Source organism: Anarhichas minor, unplaced genomic scaffold (genome assembly GCF_050575085.1).
Source record: "Anarhichas minor isolate MPS153535 unplaced genomic scaffold, ASM5057508v1 ptg000006l, whole genome shotgun sequence".
Taxonomy (NCBI): domain Eukaryota; kingdom Metazoa; phylum Chordata; class Actinopteri; order Perciformes; family Anarhichadidae; genus Anarhichas; species Anarhichas minor.
Genome location: NW_027466452.1, coordinates 5,600,574 through 5,618,557, shown reverse-complemented (window position 1 = coordinate 5,618,557; position 17,984 = coordinate 5,600,574). Strand labels below are relative to the sequence as shown.

At 42.9% G+C, this 17,984-nt stretch overlaps 1 protein-coding gene across 1 annotated transcript in view; it reads left to right on the top strand.

Moving 5' to 3' along the window:
• Positions 1–17,681, top strand: part of ctnnd2b (catenin (cadherin-associated protein), delta 2b) — a 149,077-nt gene extending 131,396 nt beyond the window's left edge. The window contains exons 16-25 of the mRNA XM_076080007.1: positions 1,060–1,177; positions 2,776–2,958; positions 5,909–6,092; positions 6,856–7,023; positions 9,597–9,846; positions 12,121–12,205; positions 12,306–12,432; positions 14,408–14,536; positions 15,526–15,602; positions 16,114–17,681. Of these exons, the coding sequence (XP_075936122.1) occupies positions 1,060–1,177; positions 2,776–2,958; positions 5,909–6,092; positions 6,856–7,023; positions 9,597–9,846; positions 12,121–12,205; positions 12,306–12,432; positions 14,408–14,536; positions 15,526–15,602; positions 16,114–16,377 (1,585 nt within the window). The 3' untranslated portion in view covers positions 16,378–17,681. The remainder of the gene's footprint in view (positions 1–1,059; positions 1,178–2,775; positions 2,959–5,908; positions 6,093–6,855; positions 7,024–9,596; positions 9,847–12,120; positions 12,206–12,305; positions 12,433–14,407; positions 14,537–15,525; positions 15,603–16,113) is intronic.
• The last annotated feature ends 303 nt before the right edge of the window (positions 17,682–17,984 follow it).

The following is a 17,984-nucleotide window of genomic DNA, read 5'->3' as shown; positions in this document are numbered from 1 at the left end:
CTCGCGGATGCAGCACACTGTGGATTAATCAAATTCCATTCCATTTCAAAGCTCCCTAGTTGACGCATACTGTTACCTTTTTCTTCTTCTCTCAATATTTATACTCTTCATACTAAAAGATCATAATGAGGGATAATCTGCAGCTCTGTTGCCTTCAGGGGGATTAATTAGGAGGTTAATTGAATGGAATCCACTAACAGGTGGTATTGAAAATGACGGAAAGGTGTGAAAGAATATATAAAGTGGTTTAAAAGTACCAGTCAAGTCTTTTTATTTTGATGTTTAGTGTGTTTCTGTCTTTAGCCATGTCCACAACAAGCTAAACACCACACACACATATACACACTAGGTACATGGCTTAATGCGGCTACCGATTTACACATTCATTTGCAGTCATGTAGCCTATGAAAATATGTAATAAAAGCATCAGTGAAGCCCACAGTAAAATACAAAATGGACTTTTGTATGACGTATTTATCGTTCTTTTATTTATGAAAGCTTACGGTCGTACTCACTCAATTTAAGGCCAGTTGAGTATTCAGACATTAAGTTTACAACACCGCAGCTGTGTGACAACACAACCCCGTGCCTTTAAAACCACATATTAGTTTGAGACTAAAATGGTGACGATTGTTATTAAGGGAAAACAAATGCAGCTAATGGGAGTTTTGGAAGCTTGGTGCCATTTCTCACTGACACCGAGGGCGCGGGCATCTCCTAGCCATCCTTAATAGTCTGACATTTAAAGGGCATTACACTCAGACTCTCTCTCTCCTCCGTGTCACACGGAGACGCATACGTATCCGGTATGGCATATCCGTATGCTTCAACACACGCGTGTGTGAAACTACCGGCGATTCGAGCTGTGTGTGTGTGTTACTATGCAGACGTGCATAGGATATTCTGAAGCTGTGCTGCATGTTCTCAGCTGGACTGTTCATTGATGAGGTGTGTGTGTGTGTGTGTGTGTGTGTGTGTGTGTGTGTGTGTGTGTGTGTGTGTGTGTGTGTGTGTGTGTGTGTGTGTGTGTGTGTGTGTGTGTGTGTGTGTGTGTAACAGGAATGTGAGTTCTGCAGGTGAGGAGGCCCGGAGGAGGATGAGGGAGTGCGAGGGCCTTACAGACGCTCTGCTCTACGTCATCCAGACCGCTCTGGGGAGCAGTGAGATCGACAGCAAGGTACCTCTCTCGCACACAATGCAGCCAACTGCCATGCACACATCCTCTCACGGCCTCGAGCTCACACAAGACGTCTGAATAAAAATACACGCACACTGATTGAGATAATAAAGGCATTGCTGAAAAGTTATGTTCATGTGTGTATCTGCATGTTTTTGTGTATATCACTGTCCAAAAACTCAAATATAAATGCTTGTTTTTGCTTTATAAAAAACGTGTTTCATGATGATAACTATGTATGGAATATTAATAACGTACATGCATATGCAGACTGTATGCAAAGGCTGTATATGCACATTAATAAGTTGTTTGCCTGTGGTTTGTATGTTAAAGGTTTGCAGACCACAAACTACACACTGTAAAATAGGAATGTGCATCTGCTGATGAATACATATCACTAAGACTTCAGCCTTATGATTCATTTATCAGTAATCATCATGAGTATTTATCAAAAATGGCCAACATTTTATAAAATGGATATATTAAAGCCAGTAATCAAACATAGAGTGTAAATGCCCAACCTGGCCGACCTTGTCATTTTTTACAGTGATATTACCCACCCCTCTGTGTGTGTGTGTGTGTGTGTGTGTGTGTGTGTGTGTGTGAGAGAGAGAGAGAGAGAGAGAGAGAGTGCTTTTATGTGAGCCTGTGAGCAATGATGTGTAGGCTTGCATATGTGCTACATGCATCAGATCTGTGTTTAAAGGGATAGTTTGGCTTCTTTTGAAGCGATGCCTGCAGTAGACGGCGATCTGCAAGCCCCCAGTCTGGAGGAGCAGGCAGGAGTAGCAGCACAGAGGCAAAGCAATGTACTGCTGTGGACGCAAAACGTATTTTAGCCACCTTAAAGAAAGACCCACCTAAAATTGTCAACATCTGTTTAAGTGTCCTCTATATTTAGAATATTTTCTTTGATAAGTTTCCCTTTCAGTTCAGTTCCCAGACTGCCGGCAAACTGTAGTGGTGAAAATATTCTAGAAATAGCATAGATTTGAAGTTATATTGAGTGTTTTAGGTGGGTCTTTCTTTTTGGGTTCCTAAATTACATTTTGCTGTTGCCCCCGTCAACATTGCTTTGCCCATGTCCCGTTACGTCTGCCTGTTTCTCCAAACTTAGGGCATGCTAACCGCAATCTGTTGTAGGTAACACACTGAATATGGATAACATCTGGACATCCCATTAATGTATTTAGAGGGTATTGCTGCGTAGCATGTGTGTGTGTGTGTGTTGCGTGGAGGCTTCTCATAAGGAGATGTGAAGTTTTTAATCCATAGAAATCCTCAACAAGTTTAAAGTCTGTGACTGTTGGCTGCATAGAAGCTCACAACAATGGGATTAGTTTGTGTCCGTCTGCCTACATTACGCACACAGCATGTGTGTCTGCCTGCCCATATAGTGTATATTATACAGGCAGCACTGCACAGTAAGTTCATAAATGTGTGTGTGTGTGTGTGTGTGTGTGCCTGTGTGTGTGTGTGCCTGTGTGTGTGAGTATGTGTCTACTCCACAGTATGATTTTGAGTGTTTGGTTGTCTGTTCGATTGATTGCCATCTGTTCCTCCTTCATATCTGTCTCTTTATTTCTCTCTCCCACCAGACCGTAGAGAACTGTGTGTGCATCCTGAGGAACTTGTCGTACCGTTTGGCCGCAGAGACGTCTCACACCCAGCAGGGGGGGTCGGAGGAGCTGGACGGTCTGCTGTGTGACACCGGCGGGAAGGACGCAGAGAGTTCCGGATGCTGGGGCAAGAAGAAGAAGAAAAAGAAGGGACATGAACAGGTAGGGAAACTGAAAGTTAGACATATTTTTACAGTGCTTCCTTTTTTTGATTCGGTCAAATACTCTTTGCTGGTGCTTCATGTGAGATCAAAATGGTTGGCAGCCTCAGCTGAAGTCTCTTGTTTGGGCAGAGTACATCACTGCAGAGGACTGCAGAGGACTGCAGATCCGTGCAGTTAATAGTATGGTGGATAATAACAATGTGGTGGAGGACTCATCGTTGCCCTCTGATGAATATCTAGACAGGCTAATGTTTGGTCTGTTGCCCTCTACTTGCTTGTACAAAAAAGAGGCTAATGTTGCTACATCTAGCATCTGTCCTATCTGTGTATTTAAAGGAACACCTCTCCCACAAAATGTATGTTGTATATTATATTGTATATTAGCGTATTGCCTTGAATTATTGAAAAAAAACATTTACACACCGAGTATATTATGCATGAGGAATATGCCCTTGTTTGTTTGATGCCGTGACTTGGGCGGTATTTCCTGTCAGATGTCCACACCAGGATAATTAGAATGAAATAATAAGGCATAATAACAGTTTTACCAGACGGAAACCTCCGATTCTGAAAAGTGAAGCCACTGCAGAGGTGCCTTAAACTTATCCATGTCCATCAGGGGGCGACTCCTCTGATTGTATAGAAGTCTATGAGGAAATGACTCTACTTCTCACTTGATTTGTTACCTCAGTAAACATTGTAAACATGAGTTTACGGTCTCAATCTCTAGTATATGTTAACATTTGTATTGCTTTGTTATCCGTCGTGTGTCAGAGCAGTGCCCCAAGTGGAGGATTCAATACCTCATTTTGTACTGCAGCTCTGTGCTCAGTTCATTCCTAGTTCACACTATCTCTAGTCTCAAATGAGTATTTAGAAATGCACCACAGTTTTCTTTGATATTAAAGATGTTTGAGCCAGACTTGTTTTTTTCACCTCAACCGCTGATCTTCACCCACCACCTGGATTATTTAGGGCCACGTCTCCAGAATAAGGTGACTCACAGCTACGTGCAGAAGCTATATGTGCATCATATGTGCGTCTTATTGATGAATGTTTTGTTCTGTGCAATATCGCCAACACACGCTACAAGGTTTCCACACAGCAGGACCAGGAGATGATGGCTCTACCTACATATTGACTCTCTACTGTATACACTGACTACCTTTGCTCAGAATCAAAATAAATACAGAGCCGATTTTAATATTTCGCTCTGGATTTCCTGGGTGTGTCCATCTGCTGCCAACAGGAAAAGTTCCATCATCCGGTTAGTCAAAAATACGAGTGCCGTTTTAGTCACCAAGCGGCTGCCGTGGAGTAGGCTCGAACCTCTTGTCATGCTAATAAGCAATCAGCATCACATTCTGGTTAAGTGGAAGACGCCTTTTACAACTTCTAGTGAAGCTGTGGAATTGAAAACTCAACACTTCCGGTGGATCAGGGCGGGTGAATTGCTCATTAGCCCTGCATTCTTTTTTTAATAAAATTCTCTCCCCTCTTTCATTTCCAGAAAAGATAGATTAGGATATTTGAAAGATGTTAGTGATGAGCCAGGCCTTTAACTTCTTTTTGCCAAGCGAACCCTCAAAGAATTTGTTGTGTATCCAGGCAGAACCAGGGAGACGAGGGATCTCAAAACTAACCCCCGGGATCAGATTGTGAAGGGAGAAATCATAACCTCTCCATAATGATAATAACCCCCCCCCACACACACACACACACACCCCTCCTCGTCCCTCTATCTGTCTGTCTCCACTCCAGTGCAGCTGTAAGCGATTACCATGAAGTAGCGATTGGGGAGCTTGTTGGAGAGGGCAAAACTCTATGAACGGTGGGGTAATTAGAGGAGAGAATGAGGAGAGAGAGGAGAGGAGGGAAGGATATGTCGGTAGGCAGGAGATATAAAGGGAGAGTCTGTTGGCAGTGTTACAAAGCCTTATCAGATGTTGTGGGACATTACGTCATTGCAGATGGAAGGAGGATGATACTATTTTCTATACAAGACAAACATGTGGACTGAAATTATATAATGGCCCCAAGTAGGAAGCAACCAAGACAGTTGTAATAGTATATACAGTACACCTACAAATCAAATTCAGATAAAGCATAAAAGGACTCTTAGTCCAGTTTTCAGTAGCTCTCCATAGACCTTAGACCCTCTTTACAATAAATGTGTCCTGGACGATCGGATCACAAGTAAGACAGCTCTAGATACAAGTTTAAGCGACCACCGAGACCCATTATTGTGATCTGATCACTTGCCGAGGTGGGACACATCGGACCAAGTGTCTTTTGAGATCTGCGTTCTGCCAGAACTGTCCACTTGTGATCGGATCACCCAAGACGTGTGTTGATGCCCGGTGTGAACGGGGCCACAGACAATCCAGCAGCGCTGAGTGAAAACTATGCAGAACATAAACACATATAGCTATTATGAACTGTACTTTTGTATGGTATAATAAGTTATTTTGTATTCATACATTCCAATGTATGCTTATGTGTGTGTTTTGATAATGGACCTACTCATCAACACACATCAGTCAAATGCCACTACTACTAATCTGTGTGAATTATATTGCAGTGTCCCTTAGAAATCTCCTACATTCAAGATCAAAGCTTGAACTCTTGTTATTGAAGTACAGTGTGTGTGTGTGTGTGTGTGTGTGTGTGTGTGTGTGTGTGTGTGTGTGTGTGTGTGTGTGTGTATTTGAAAATCAATGCAGAGGGAAATGTCAGAGTTCAATTACAGAGCAGATAGAAAAACGAAATGCACAAACAGATGAATGCCAGCGTATTTATACACAGTTAATGAATAGTAAATCCTCTCTCGCTCTCCTTCCTCTGTTCTTGCCCGAGGGGACCATACTGGCACCCTACCACGATCCAACCTCGCTTCACACAGAATTCAAAACGCTTTTCTATTCTAAATGACGTCTCGTCTTCCGCAGTGGGACGGTGTCGGCCCATTTCCAGACTTGGCGGAGCCCCCGAAGGGCATCCAGATGTTATGGCACCCCACCATCGTCAAGCCCTATCTCACGCTGCTGTCGGAGTGCTCCAACCCAGACACCCTGGAGGGAGCAGCTGGGGCTCTGCAGAACCTAGCTGCTGGCAGCTGGAAGGTAAGGACTATGCCTATATCACTGTTATACCAAAGGGCATCTGCAGCAGTGCATTGAATTTTCAGTGGGCGTGTTCTGAAAGTGAGAATTCTCAGCACACGGCAAAACAACAACCCCAAGGGTACTCCATATTCTGATCATTTTGTGCTAGCTTATAGCCATCAGGAGGCGACTCCTCTGGTTTCAAAAAGAAGTCTGATTGTATAGAAGTCTATGAGAAGATGACTCTACTTCTCACTTGATTTGTTACCTGTGAAACATGAGTTTATGGTCTCAATCTCTAGTTTTAAGTCTCCTTTAATACAGCATGATGTTCATTTAGCAAATTATGGTCCATTTAGAGTAAAATAGACCATAAAGCAGGGTGATGATTTATGGCGTGGCTACCTTGTGATGGTCGCTACCACAGTGTCTGGGAGTTGTTCGTGTTTACGTCTTAGAACTTTAACCTTTCACAGTTTGTTTTCAGTTCATGAAAGTTAATTGTAACATTTTGGTCGCCTAAAAATGTCTTATTCAGCGTTGTACTTAACTCCACCCTCTCGTGTCACTTCTGGTTGCTAAAAAAGCAAGGTGGCGACCGCCAAAACTCAAGGCTTCAAAACTGTACTCTACAAACCAATGGATGAAGTCGCAATAACTACGTCCATTTGTAATATACAGTCTATTTATGGGATAACACTTTAATGTAATGGCATCTGAAAGACAAAGATAAATGCCCAGAAATATAAAAAAAAAGACGCTCTCTCTGTCCACCTCCGAACCTTACCTTCCTCTCTGTCCTGCCCAGTGGTCGGTGTATATCCGGGCCGCAGTGCGTAAGGAGAAGGGCCTCCCCATCCTGGTGGAGTTGCTGAGGATAGACAACGACCGGGTGGTTTGTGCCGTGGCCACCGCGCTGAGAAACATGGCTCTGGATATCAGGAACAAGGAGCTCATTGGTAAGTTATTCATTCATAGACAGCAACAAAGATACACACAAAGAGTGACTTCACGCAAAGGTTACATGCTCTCAGTCAGGAGACAAGGTGACACATGAGCTAGTATTCCAATAAAGGGTTAATGCATACATTTCAAAGCTACTGTATTACAGAGTTTTACTTGAGTGTTGTTGATGCTAATGGAGTAATTTGCTTAATTCTGCCTAATTGGAGATAATGGCACTGAAAACAAGTGCAGGTATCTTGACCCGCTTGCAGAATGCCTCACTTTTTTGAATAATGAATGTGGTACTTGTTTAATAAGTAGACGGGTTTAGCAGCCGTTTAAAGGGAACGTTAACATAACACTTGTGTAGAGGGTTAACGCTGTTATGAATGGCTGACTGGCAGTGGGCTTGTGGATTTGTCTATAATAAAAAAAGACATACGTGTCTTTGTAGCATCTGTCTGTATTTATGCAGATATAAAGCAGAGTTTCCGTTGAGCGGATGTTGCTCTGGCTGATCATTCGATGCTTGATTTCCCTTTGGAGATCAAGTGATGTCTGTAATAAACTCTGCTTTTCTGCTGGTCCCCATAGCAACAACCACTTGCCTCCTTCGCCTTGCTCTGTCTGATGCTCGAGGCACTGAGCTAAGCTGTCTGTCTGTGTGTACTGTCTAATGCAGCCGCTCATGTGTATAGTGTATGTAGGTTGTAATGTCAATCTCAGGTCCACGGGGCATGCATGTGTATTTTAAAAGGACATATACTGTCCCGCACTCGCGTGTGTTGTGTTACATGAAGAAATTGCGTTAGAAAGACAACATATCGTGTAGTTGCATCCTCAGAGCTTTCAGCAGCAGATATCAACACTGTTTCCACATCACGGTCCGCCGTGCGACAGCTGTTGCTTTATCGATGCAATGTTAAAAACTTGATTTTTTAATAATGTGAATATTGCAAGCACTGCAAGTGTATTGCAATAGTTAAATTAAGCTGTTTACATGGTTCAATCATGTTTGATTACTTACTGTAATAAGCTGGTTTATATGTGTGAAACACTTATTATTTCGAGAGAGTTGTGTTTTTTTTTTATCTCTAAAAGTGAAAAGCCGTTAACAACAACTCGTGCAGGGCTGGGAGGGGGGCTAAGACACGCCCGCTCACGTCTATCATCGGCTTATTTTCCAAAAAACAGTGTAGCATTACAGTCACAGCACAAGCCTTTTCTCTTGTCGGTGGACTTGAAAATAAGCAATCCGCACATTACAAACTCCGGTGAATCAGTTTTAATGTAAATTCCCTACGCAGTGATTAGAGTGTGTGGATGAAGCATTAGGTTCTTCAAATATACTCATTTAGGGGCTAGCTAGTTAGATAGCTTCCTTGCTAATTCCACCATGCTTCAGTTAAAGAGCATACAGAGTGAAACATGAACTACGCCTGGTCTACGTTACTTTATTACGTTGCCAGACTTTACTGTTTTCAAATTACCGTTACCCTTTCAATTTGCTTATGCTTATCACTAGTGCGATTCGCTAATGCTAATTGCTAGCACGCCGACTTTGTGAATTGGAGTTTAAATGCAAGGCTGGGTGCAAGGTAGCAATGTGTATTCTAGTATTTAGCATTAGCGCTAGCTATGTATATGCTAGCATACTGTGACCAGATCATATTAAGACTCATAAGATCATAAGATCATAAAAGTGCTGAAATAATTGTCCTCCATCCTGATGAAAACACCTATGCGATGTGCATAAGCGAGTGTGTGCATGCTTAAACTTCACATACACTGAAGGGTCCCGTTTTGGTCTCCCTATGCTAGCAATTAGCATTAGATTCACAGGGTAATTGAAAAGGTAACGGCTTGATTGATTGATTTTTGTTTTGGATATAAAAAAAAAACAGACATAAAAACATCCTAAAGTTAGCACATGAAAGCATAATGTAACTCTTATTTGCAATGTGTACCTTGGTTTGAAGACAATACATCATTATACACACACTCTTCAAATAGATCACATCGATAACATCAATCTAGAATCTGGAGTATAAATGCTTCATGCACCAGCAGTAGAACCCATGTGTGCATGTGAACGGTCAGTGGGTCATGAGGTGCCTCCACCACCATCACCCCACCAGGGTGATGACCCAATCGGAATGAGGGGCAGAGTGCAGGGTGGACAAGATTGCCTGACAGCAGTACTGAGCTGCCATGGGAAATGTAGTCAGTTGGTGTTGCACGCGGCCAATTCATCATCATTGTCTGACAGTCACACAGCCAGGCCCTATTTACGCAGCTGAGAGCTTTAATGGGGTTCTCAGGTGACAAAAGGGAAAGAGAAGAGAGTCGACAAAGGATGAGGGGGAGCAGGGAGAGATATATTGAGTCATCATTGGCATTAATATGACAGTAAATGTATTGCCATAAAACACAATACACACGATATTGATCAAAATCATTATTACAGAACCTCAAATTGCCTTTTCTTCATTCCCATTTCCGCCTTGTCTCCTCCGTTCCACCTTCAAACCCTTTAACCAACATGATTCCACCTCAACCCCACCCACTCCATCACTCTTTCCCACAGGTAAATACGCAATGAGGGACCTTGTTCACCGTTTGCCCGGCGGCGGCAACAACAACAACACCAGCGGCGGGGGAGGAGGAAGCACCAACAGCAGCATCCTGGTGGGGAAGACCATGTCGGACGACACCGTCACGGCGATCTGCTGCGCACTGCACGAGGTCATCACCAAGAACATGGAGAACACCAAGGCCCTGAGGGACGCCGGCGGCATCGAGAAGCTCATCGGCATCGCCCGCAGCAAAGGGGACAAGTAAGTCGAGTGGGAAGATGATGTCAGGTGGAAGAGGAGAGAGTATAAAGGGATGGGAAGATAGAAGTTATAGTTTGATGGAAGCTGCAACAGCATTAGAAAATGTTTTATGCTGATATTAGAAACTGTTTTTCAACAGTCAATATAGCAAATGTCACCAAAGACTACAATACCCATGAGAAGAAGAGAACCACAGGTGCATCTATTGCCAGGCAGTCCCGATCAAAAACAAAACTACCTCGCAGTTGACGTATTCATTCAGAATTGATCCTGAATCGGAAACTGATTTTATTGAAATTGCAACCACCATAATTTTAAGCTCTGTGATTGGATGTTTTCTAAGCATAATTCTGTGTCGTGATGAAAACATCATACATCAGCATACAAGTCACAGAGAGTAGAGACACAGACTCCTGAACCAGAGTCACCACATCTCAGAACGTCCAGATAGACTGGAGGTAATATGTATTTAATTGTCTCCATGTTTTCAAATGTTGATCGCGCACATATTTATGCTAATCAGGCAGCTTGAGAAAGAGATGTTTAGGCATGAAGATAAAAAATAATCAGTCCAGGAGAATAAGAAAAGGGTTGGAACATAATTGTGGTGGAGATTGGAAGAGCGAGATCATGCAGCACAGAGACAGAGGTGAGGCAGGAGGAGGCTGAAGGTAGTTTTTGCCTGATGATTCATAGCTCTAAAACTTGCCATGAGTCAACAGTTCAAACTGTCAGCCGGAAATGAGGTCCAAAATGAAAGTTCGGCACAGTCTGTTTACCCGCACACCTACGTGTCTATATTTTTGTCATTTGGCCTTTATTTGACTGTTGACAGTAGAGACAGAAAGGAAACCTCGGGCGGGAGCAAGAGGGAGGACATGCAACAAAGGTCCCCAAGCCAAGTCAAACTGGGGACATTGTGTTTAATTGTCACATGTCTTTGATCACTACACCACAAGGAGGCCCTCAACTATGTGTGATTCAACAATGAGCTCTCAGCATGCTGCCAATCACAATTACCTCAGTAAATACATGTCTACATGTTGGAAATATCTATTCTATCCAATATTCATCTAACTTTTAAGAGATAAGATAATGGTACTAAACTCTCATCTTTGGATATTTGTTAGTGAGGAAATGCTGTATCTACCAACGAAAGGTGTTCTTTCAGCTGTCCATTTTACCAATTTATTTAATACAAAAGACTAATATAATGTTATTTTGATTTTGATTATTTACGGTCTATATCATATAGGAAATAAACGTTTCTCTGTTTTTCTAGTTGTAATTTAAAGGTACAAAATTGCATTGAATCCACTAGAGTGAAAAGCTGAGATTTACTTCGCTAGTTATCTTTAGCAGCAGTTTAGCTATAGGGTGTTTTCTCCGTCATGGTTGGATTCATCTACTGCTTCATTCAATAATTAACTGATGGACGAGGATACTTTTATTTAACAGACAGCTTCAACAGCTATCAATACGTACAGCTATTCCTAGCTATCTCAGAGCTAGCTTTCACTCAACACAGTTGGCTGTTAGCTCTGTTTTGTAGTTATTGCTTCAACTGTTAAACGTTGCTTTCACAGAAATTCTAAATTTCTATGGCAAACTGTTAATATAATGAAACAGATGTCAAAAAGTCAATCAGGTTTTCTCCAATGCTCTGTGATTAATCATAGGCTGAAATTAATTTCTGTTATTACTCAAAGAACAACTCTTTCGAGTCGCCTTTAGAGATACTGAAGGTTTGAATCCAAAGATAAACACGTCATTTCTTTTTTTTATACTCTTGTTCTTCAAAGAATGTTTTTAAGATCCCGGCTTCACTGCCAGGGCATGACAATCATCATAGAATCCCAAACAATAACGTTTACCAAAATGACTCGCAGAAATAATGTCTAATTTGCATGGCAACGATAAGGCCATATGAGCCAATTAAACCCACAGCCATTATTCAGCTGAGTCAAACCCCCGGTGGACGCAGAATGAAATATTGGCCAATCAATCAATCAATCAAGCAATTATTAGACAATTTTGCCTCAGTAAAATTGGAGTGCCATATTTGAGAAAATAAAAGGAGGCATTTTCATTTTGCATCTTTGGCCGTCTTTCTTCTTTTGAGACGGCAGTGAGGCGATGCTTTGCAGGTGTAGTGTCTCTCCTTTATGTCTCTCTCTTCATTCTTCTGCATTGTGATGTCTTTATAGCTCCCATTAGCACAAAACGGGACAGTCGAGCTTTATACTTTCTGTTTCCTCTCTGCTGAATTCCCAGGCATAGTCCCAAAGTCGTGAAAGCAGCATCTCAAGTCCTAAACAGCATGTGGCAATACAGAGACCTCCGCAGCCTCTACAAAAAGGTAAAGCCTGAATGTGCAAGGCGTGTATGTGCATTATTTCTTACACCGTTTCGTCTCTCCTCCTCCTTTTCTCATCCGTTCCTTCTCTTGTCTTCTCCAGGACGGCTACTCCCAGTACCATTTCGTTGGCTCTTCCTCCACGATAGAGAGAGACAGACAGCGACCTTATTCTTCCTCTCGCACTCCGTCCATCTCTCCTGTACGGACCTCACCCAACAATCGATCAGGTGAGCCCACCCACACCCAACTCTCCTGTCCTCCCTTTTGTCCTTTATCAATCTTTCCACCAGTGCAGTCCGGTCAAAAAACCTTCACACTGCGACAGACACCGGCAAATTACTCTACCGTCAAGTAAAATCCTTGCAAGGGCCTCCCTTGCGTTGCCCCAGATTAGGGTTTGACTAATATGGGCTTTCCAGGTTTCAGTATATTTGGACTCATGACAACATCTTCTGATTTTCACTAACTTTGAATAAATTGATCAATGTATCAGTGTTTTCCCACAGATTCAAGACGCCCTGTGCCAGATGCAGCAAAGCAGCTCCAGAACATAACCGAGCCTCCTCCATGTTTCACAGTAGGTACAGTGTTCTTCTTTTGTATGCTTCATTTTTGCCTCTGTGAAAATAGAGCTGATGTGGCTTGCCAAACAGCTCCAGTTTTGTCTCATCTGTCCAAAGGACATTCTCCCAGAAGCTTTGTGGCTTGTCAATATGCATTTTGGCAAATTCCAGTTTCAAAACTGGAGCTTTTTGGCAAGTCATATCAGCTCTATGTTCACAGATGCGAAAATGAAGCATACAGAGAAAAGAACACTGTACCTACTGTGAAACATGGAGCAGGCTCGGTTATGTTCTGGGGCTGCTTTGCTGCATCTGGCACAGGGTGTCTTGAATCAGTGCAGGGTACAATGAAATCTCAAGACTATATCTCAAGGCATTCTGGAGCGAAATGTGCTGCCCAGTGTCAGTGTAAACCTTTTTAATGCTGCATTACCAGTAATTCATATTCCAGTATATAATGTATATAGTATAACAACTGAATTGGCACCGTTTGCAGATACTGAATCCAGCTGTTTCAGTCAGTATCAGCTCAATATCTTATCTCAAATAACAATAGAGGAACTTATGTGTTGTGTCTATAGAGCATATAGTGTCAGTTCTGCAATAAATATTTTACCAGACAAGTTGCATTGTTTATGTCATATCTCATGATACTTTTAATTTAGTTGCTCAGTTTCCTATCGTGCAAGCAGATGGTCCATCCAGTCATTTGTGCGATTTCCCTTCTGTGGCAATCCTTCACATACAAAAGAAACCTTTTGATAATTGGCCGTAAAGAGGTGCCGATATCACGATAGATATTATTACCAGAGCATTGATGAGTGTGTGGATCAATGCTAAAAGTGTTAAACAGAAGAGAGACAAAGCAACAGATGCAGCCACACAAAGAGGCTGGCAGGCTGCACGTCGCCAGCAGCCTCCGCGTGGAGGGCTGCTGATTAGGATTTGAATATTAGAGGAAACGCTGCTGAACCATATGGCACTAAATCAATAGCTAGGTTTCCTCCAACATGGCTAACCAGATCTAACTCATTATCACTGCCACTGATCCCACCGCCTCCCCTGTCAGTCCAGCATTTATTATTACAATTAAGATACTTTTCGGGTACAGAGAGACAGACAGAGATTAAAAGGCCAGTAGGAGTGTGAGATAGAAATCTGTCCCTGTAGAAATATGTGTGGAGAGAGGGTGGCCTGCAGCCAGACAGAAGGAAAGAAAGAAAGAGAAGACAGAGGCAAGAGTAAAGCAGATGCAGGGGGGAGGGATGACTCAATATTTACCTCTTTGAAATCACACCCTGGTCACAAAGCCAGATTTGTGAAGAATACCCACAAACAGCACACGGTGCATCCGTTTCCGACTCATTTCAGGGGGCCGGTTATAGGAAATAATCAGAATCAACACTCAAAGGGCTGTGCCTCGGTTGAGGTAAATACAAAACCTGAAATGCTTGGAAATGTGCGAATTACTCTGACCTTTCTGCCACGAAGGGACCCGCCGTGAGTGATGTGAGCAGTTGTCCCTCCTGTTGTAGCCTCCGCCCTTCTGCATCCAAAAGAGTATTGATAATGTGTTTGTGATGGAGTGAAGGTCTCAGACGTCCCCCCGTTTGTTTGTTTTGTGTGTGTTTGTGTGCAGCGAGCGCCCCTGCTTCCCCCAGGGAAATGATGGCGCTGAAGGAGAGGAAGGCAGACTACGAGTCGACTGGCAATGCCAGTTACCATGGCAACAAGGGTGAACACACGTCCCGGAAAGACGCCATGATGGGTAGGAGTACCACACACTGCACGTCTGACACGTTCTCCCGGAACGCTGATGTGCTTTTCAGCTGAGTGTGTCGCTTTGGAATGAATATGAACCACATGTGGATTTAGTTTTTTTACAGTATTCAAGAAACAGTTCAACATTTTTGAGAAAAGCGTCTCTTTGTTTTTCACGCAGAGAGTTAGATGAGTACATCAGTGCCATTCTCGTACAGTATCAGTACAACAATACGAAGCTGGTGCTAGGAGATAGTTAGCTTAGCTTAGCAAATAGACTGGAAACAGGGGGAAACAGCTAGCCTACTAGCACCTCTAAAATTCACCAATTAATTATTTATATCTGGGTTGTTTATGTAATACATGGAGAAATCAAAGTGTTAAAATTACAAATTTAAATTGAAAACATAAAGTATATATATATATATATATATGTATATATATTGTGTTATTTGTTTGTTTTTTGCAAATGAATCAGGGTCGCTCGTAGGTGGATTTCATGACATTGGAACAGAGGCGGGACTTGCTGTTTGCCCCTGTTTCCCGTCTTTGTGCTAAGCTAAGCTAATCACCTTCCGGCGGTAGCTACATATTCAGCGTACAGAGATGAGAATGGTATCAATCGTCTCCTCTGACTGTAAGCAAGGAAGCATGCTTCCCAAAATGTTGAACTATATCATTCAAGATAACTTTTGTCAGTGATATGAACATACATCAAGTATTGAGTGTTTGTAAGCTAAACAGAGTCTACGATAAGGTTCCTGTGTTTTATTATGTCATCATTCCACACCGACAGCAGGGAAACACTGAGCTCCAAACTCTCCTTAATTATCCTCACTCACTGTCATTTTGATTCTTATTCTTAATGAAAAACGCGTCACGTCCAGCTAATAACGCTGACAGCCGACCCACACTCCTCTGCCTCCTCTGACGGTAAAACCTGAATAGATGGTTTCAGAGCAGGCAGTCACGTCCTCGTCTTCTCTGTCTCTGCAGGTCAACTCTCCAGTGGGTCTTCCACGCTGCACAGAGGAGCATATGTGTCGCCCACTGATGACCTGAAGTATAACCAGGTACAACAATTCACTTCTCCGTGTTTACAAAAATGTGACCACTGAGATAGCCGGATAGCTTTGTGTCTGCAGGAAAGTTATAGTACCCCCTCGTTATATGCATAGCGTCTTTTCAAAATAATAAAAAAAAACATAGTTTTTAGGTTTAGTTGGTTAGGTTTAGGCAACAAAACTACTTGGATGAGCTAAGGAAAACATTGCCGTTTCAACGTAAATGAGTCATCGTTGACTTTTGGTTTCACATGGGACATGAGCAGCCGTCTCGTGGGTGAAAGTCTGCATTTGTTTGACCCATCCATCCATCTCGACCTCGTCCTTAAGCGGACTTTCTCGCTCTTTATACTCCGTCAGTTGCTCTGAGTGACTAATACTGATGTAAATGGGATACATTGAAGTTCGTTGAATGTAGCCACTTCTTATTCGAGTAGTCCTTTTTTATGCTGTTTTCATGCTGAATAATATTATAATCCTGCTTTTCTTTCAATAATGATCTTTGCCTTTCTTGTCACAGATCTCCTCCCAAGGCCTGCCTTCAGAGCCCTACCCTCCTTTCCAAAACCCTCCCCCGCCCGACAGCGTCAACTACGAGGACCAAGCCTTCTACGAGAACCAGGTTATCGCGGGAGGGCGCCCCCCGCAGGGTGACCTCAACATGCACCTGCAGGGCCTCAAGTCCACCGGCAACTACGTAGACTTCTACTCCGCCTCGCGGCCCTACAGCGAGCTCAACTACGAGACCAGCCACTATCCAGCCTCACCAGACTCTTGGGTCTAAGGGGAGACGAGGGTGGAGGATCAGGAGGAGGAGGATGGATGGATGGATGGTGAAGTGGGTAGTTTAAGAAGAGGAGTAGAGAAGATGAGAGGACAGTTCCTCTCCCTCCCTAGATAGCAGGACGACGGATGGGGAGGATGGAGTGCAGGAGGAAATCTTTAGACATTACACTCCTCTCAGAGACATCTCAGTGAAGAGGGAGAGGGGACAAAGGAGGAACAGAAGCGAACAGAACAGGCCATGCATGTGCATGCACACCACCACCAAAACTGACTTTTCTTCCTGTGTTTAGTATGTGATCAACTACTGCTAGAAAGTTCAGCAGAAGAGAAAGACCTCCTGCACTCCATGGCCTCCGGATACAGAACGTAAGACGGACGGACACGACGAAAGAGGACATAGAGGGGAAAGATGGAAGAATGTATTGAGGTGAAGAAGGACAATGAAAAGAGAAAAATAAGTCAGTGGACTCGAGAGTGGAAAATGTTTTTTTGGATTGCGAAATGGAACGTGTGAGAGTACCCGGGAGAAAAACCTGTAAATATGTGGTATAGCAACATGGCTTTTAGTAATGTGAAGCACAAGAAGCAGAGCTGTAGGACATGTAGGACGTCTGTCACACAAATCTTTGTTTCTCTCTATGGCTCCAGCGTGATGTGTCCTCTGGGCGAAGAACGCCTCTGGACTGGTCATTTGTAACAGGTTTTTTTTCTTTCTTTCTTTTGTTGTGTTTCTACTTTTTTAATTCTCGATTCTGGTTGTATAGTATTTGATGTACACTGTACATTTACCGAGATGCATTATGTACTGTACATTGCACTATTTTCTGTGTCATGTCAGGCCTTTTTCGCCATTGGGTCAACTTTACTTCCTCACTAACTATCCCCCACCTTAAACACACACACAGAAAGACACACACAATCCCTGCACTCTTTCAAAACGTATATTACAGCTACGGACTGATGTCAAGGCGTTGCTATTGTTGAAATATCGGATATGAATTGGGTATTTGAAGCATCAATTCTGGTAGGTCACGGTGCTCCTTTAACTGCCCTACAGAATGGCCATCTCAAACAGTTGAGCTGCCTTTTTTCCCCGTGACAAAACTCTCGTCTTTTTTAAGCTAGTTTATGGGTTTTTTTGGCGGTCCACATTAACACCTCGAATCCCCTTTTTGTTCCCATAAGCTCCTCCTTTGAGTGAACTGTGCTCATTGTGTATATTATCGTGCCAAACAAGGGTTACTTCCCCTCAGCTGAAGAAGACAGGGGGGGGGGGGGGGATTAGGGGCGTGTTAAAGGGTCCAAGTTCAGCTTTCAGCCGAACATCCTTGCGGTTCTAGTGATGCCAGTTTGTAAATGCTTTAGTTTTTTTCTAAACTGTGTTTTACTGGGATGAAACTTGTCTTAACTGCACTGGGACTGGGGAGAAAACGGAAAAAGAAAACCAACGGGAAAAAAAAGAAGATTAAAGAAAATCACGGAAGGACTGTGACCGAGCGGAGCAACGCTTCCTCCAAAGTTGTATAAAATTAGTTGATTTCTGTGTTGTAAAATAATCAATGTTTGAAGTACAAAAAAAAAAAAAAAATCTTTTCTGAGAGATGG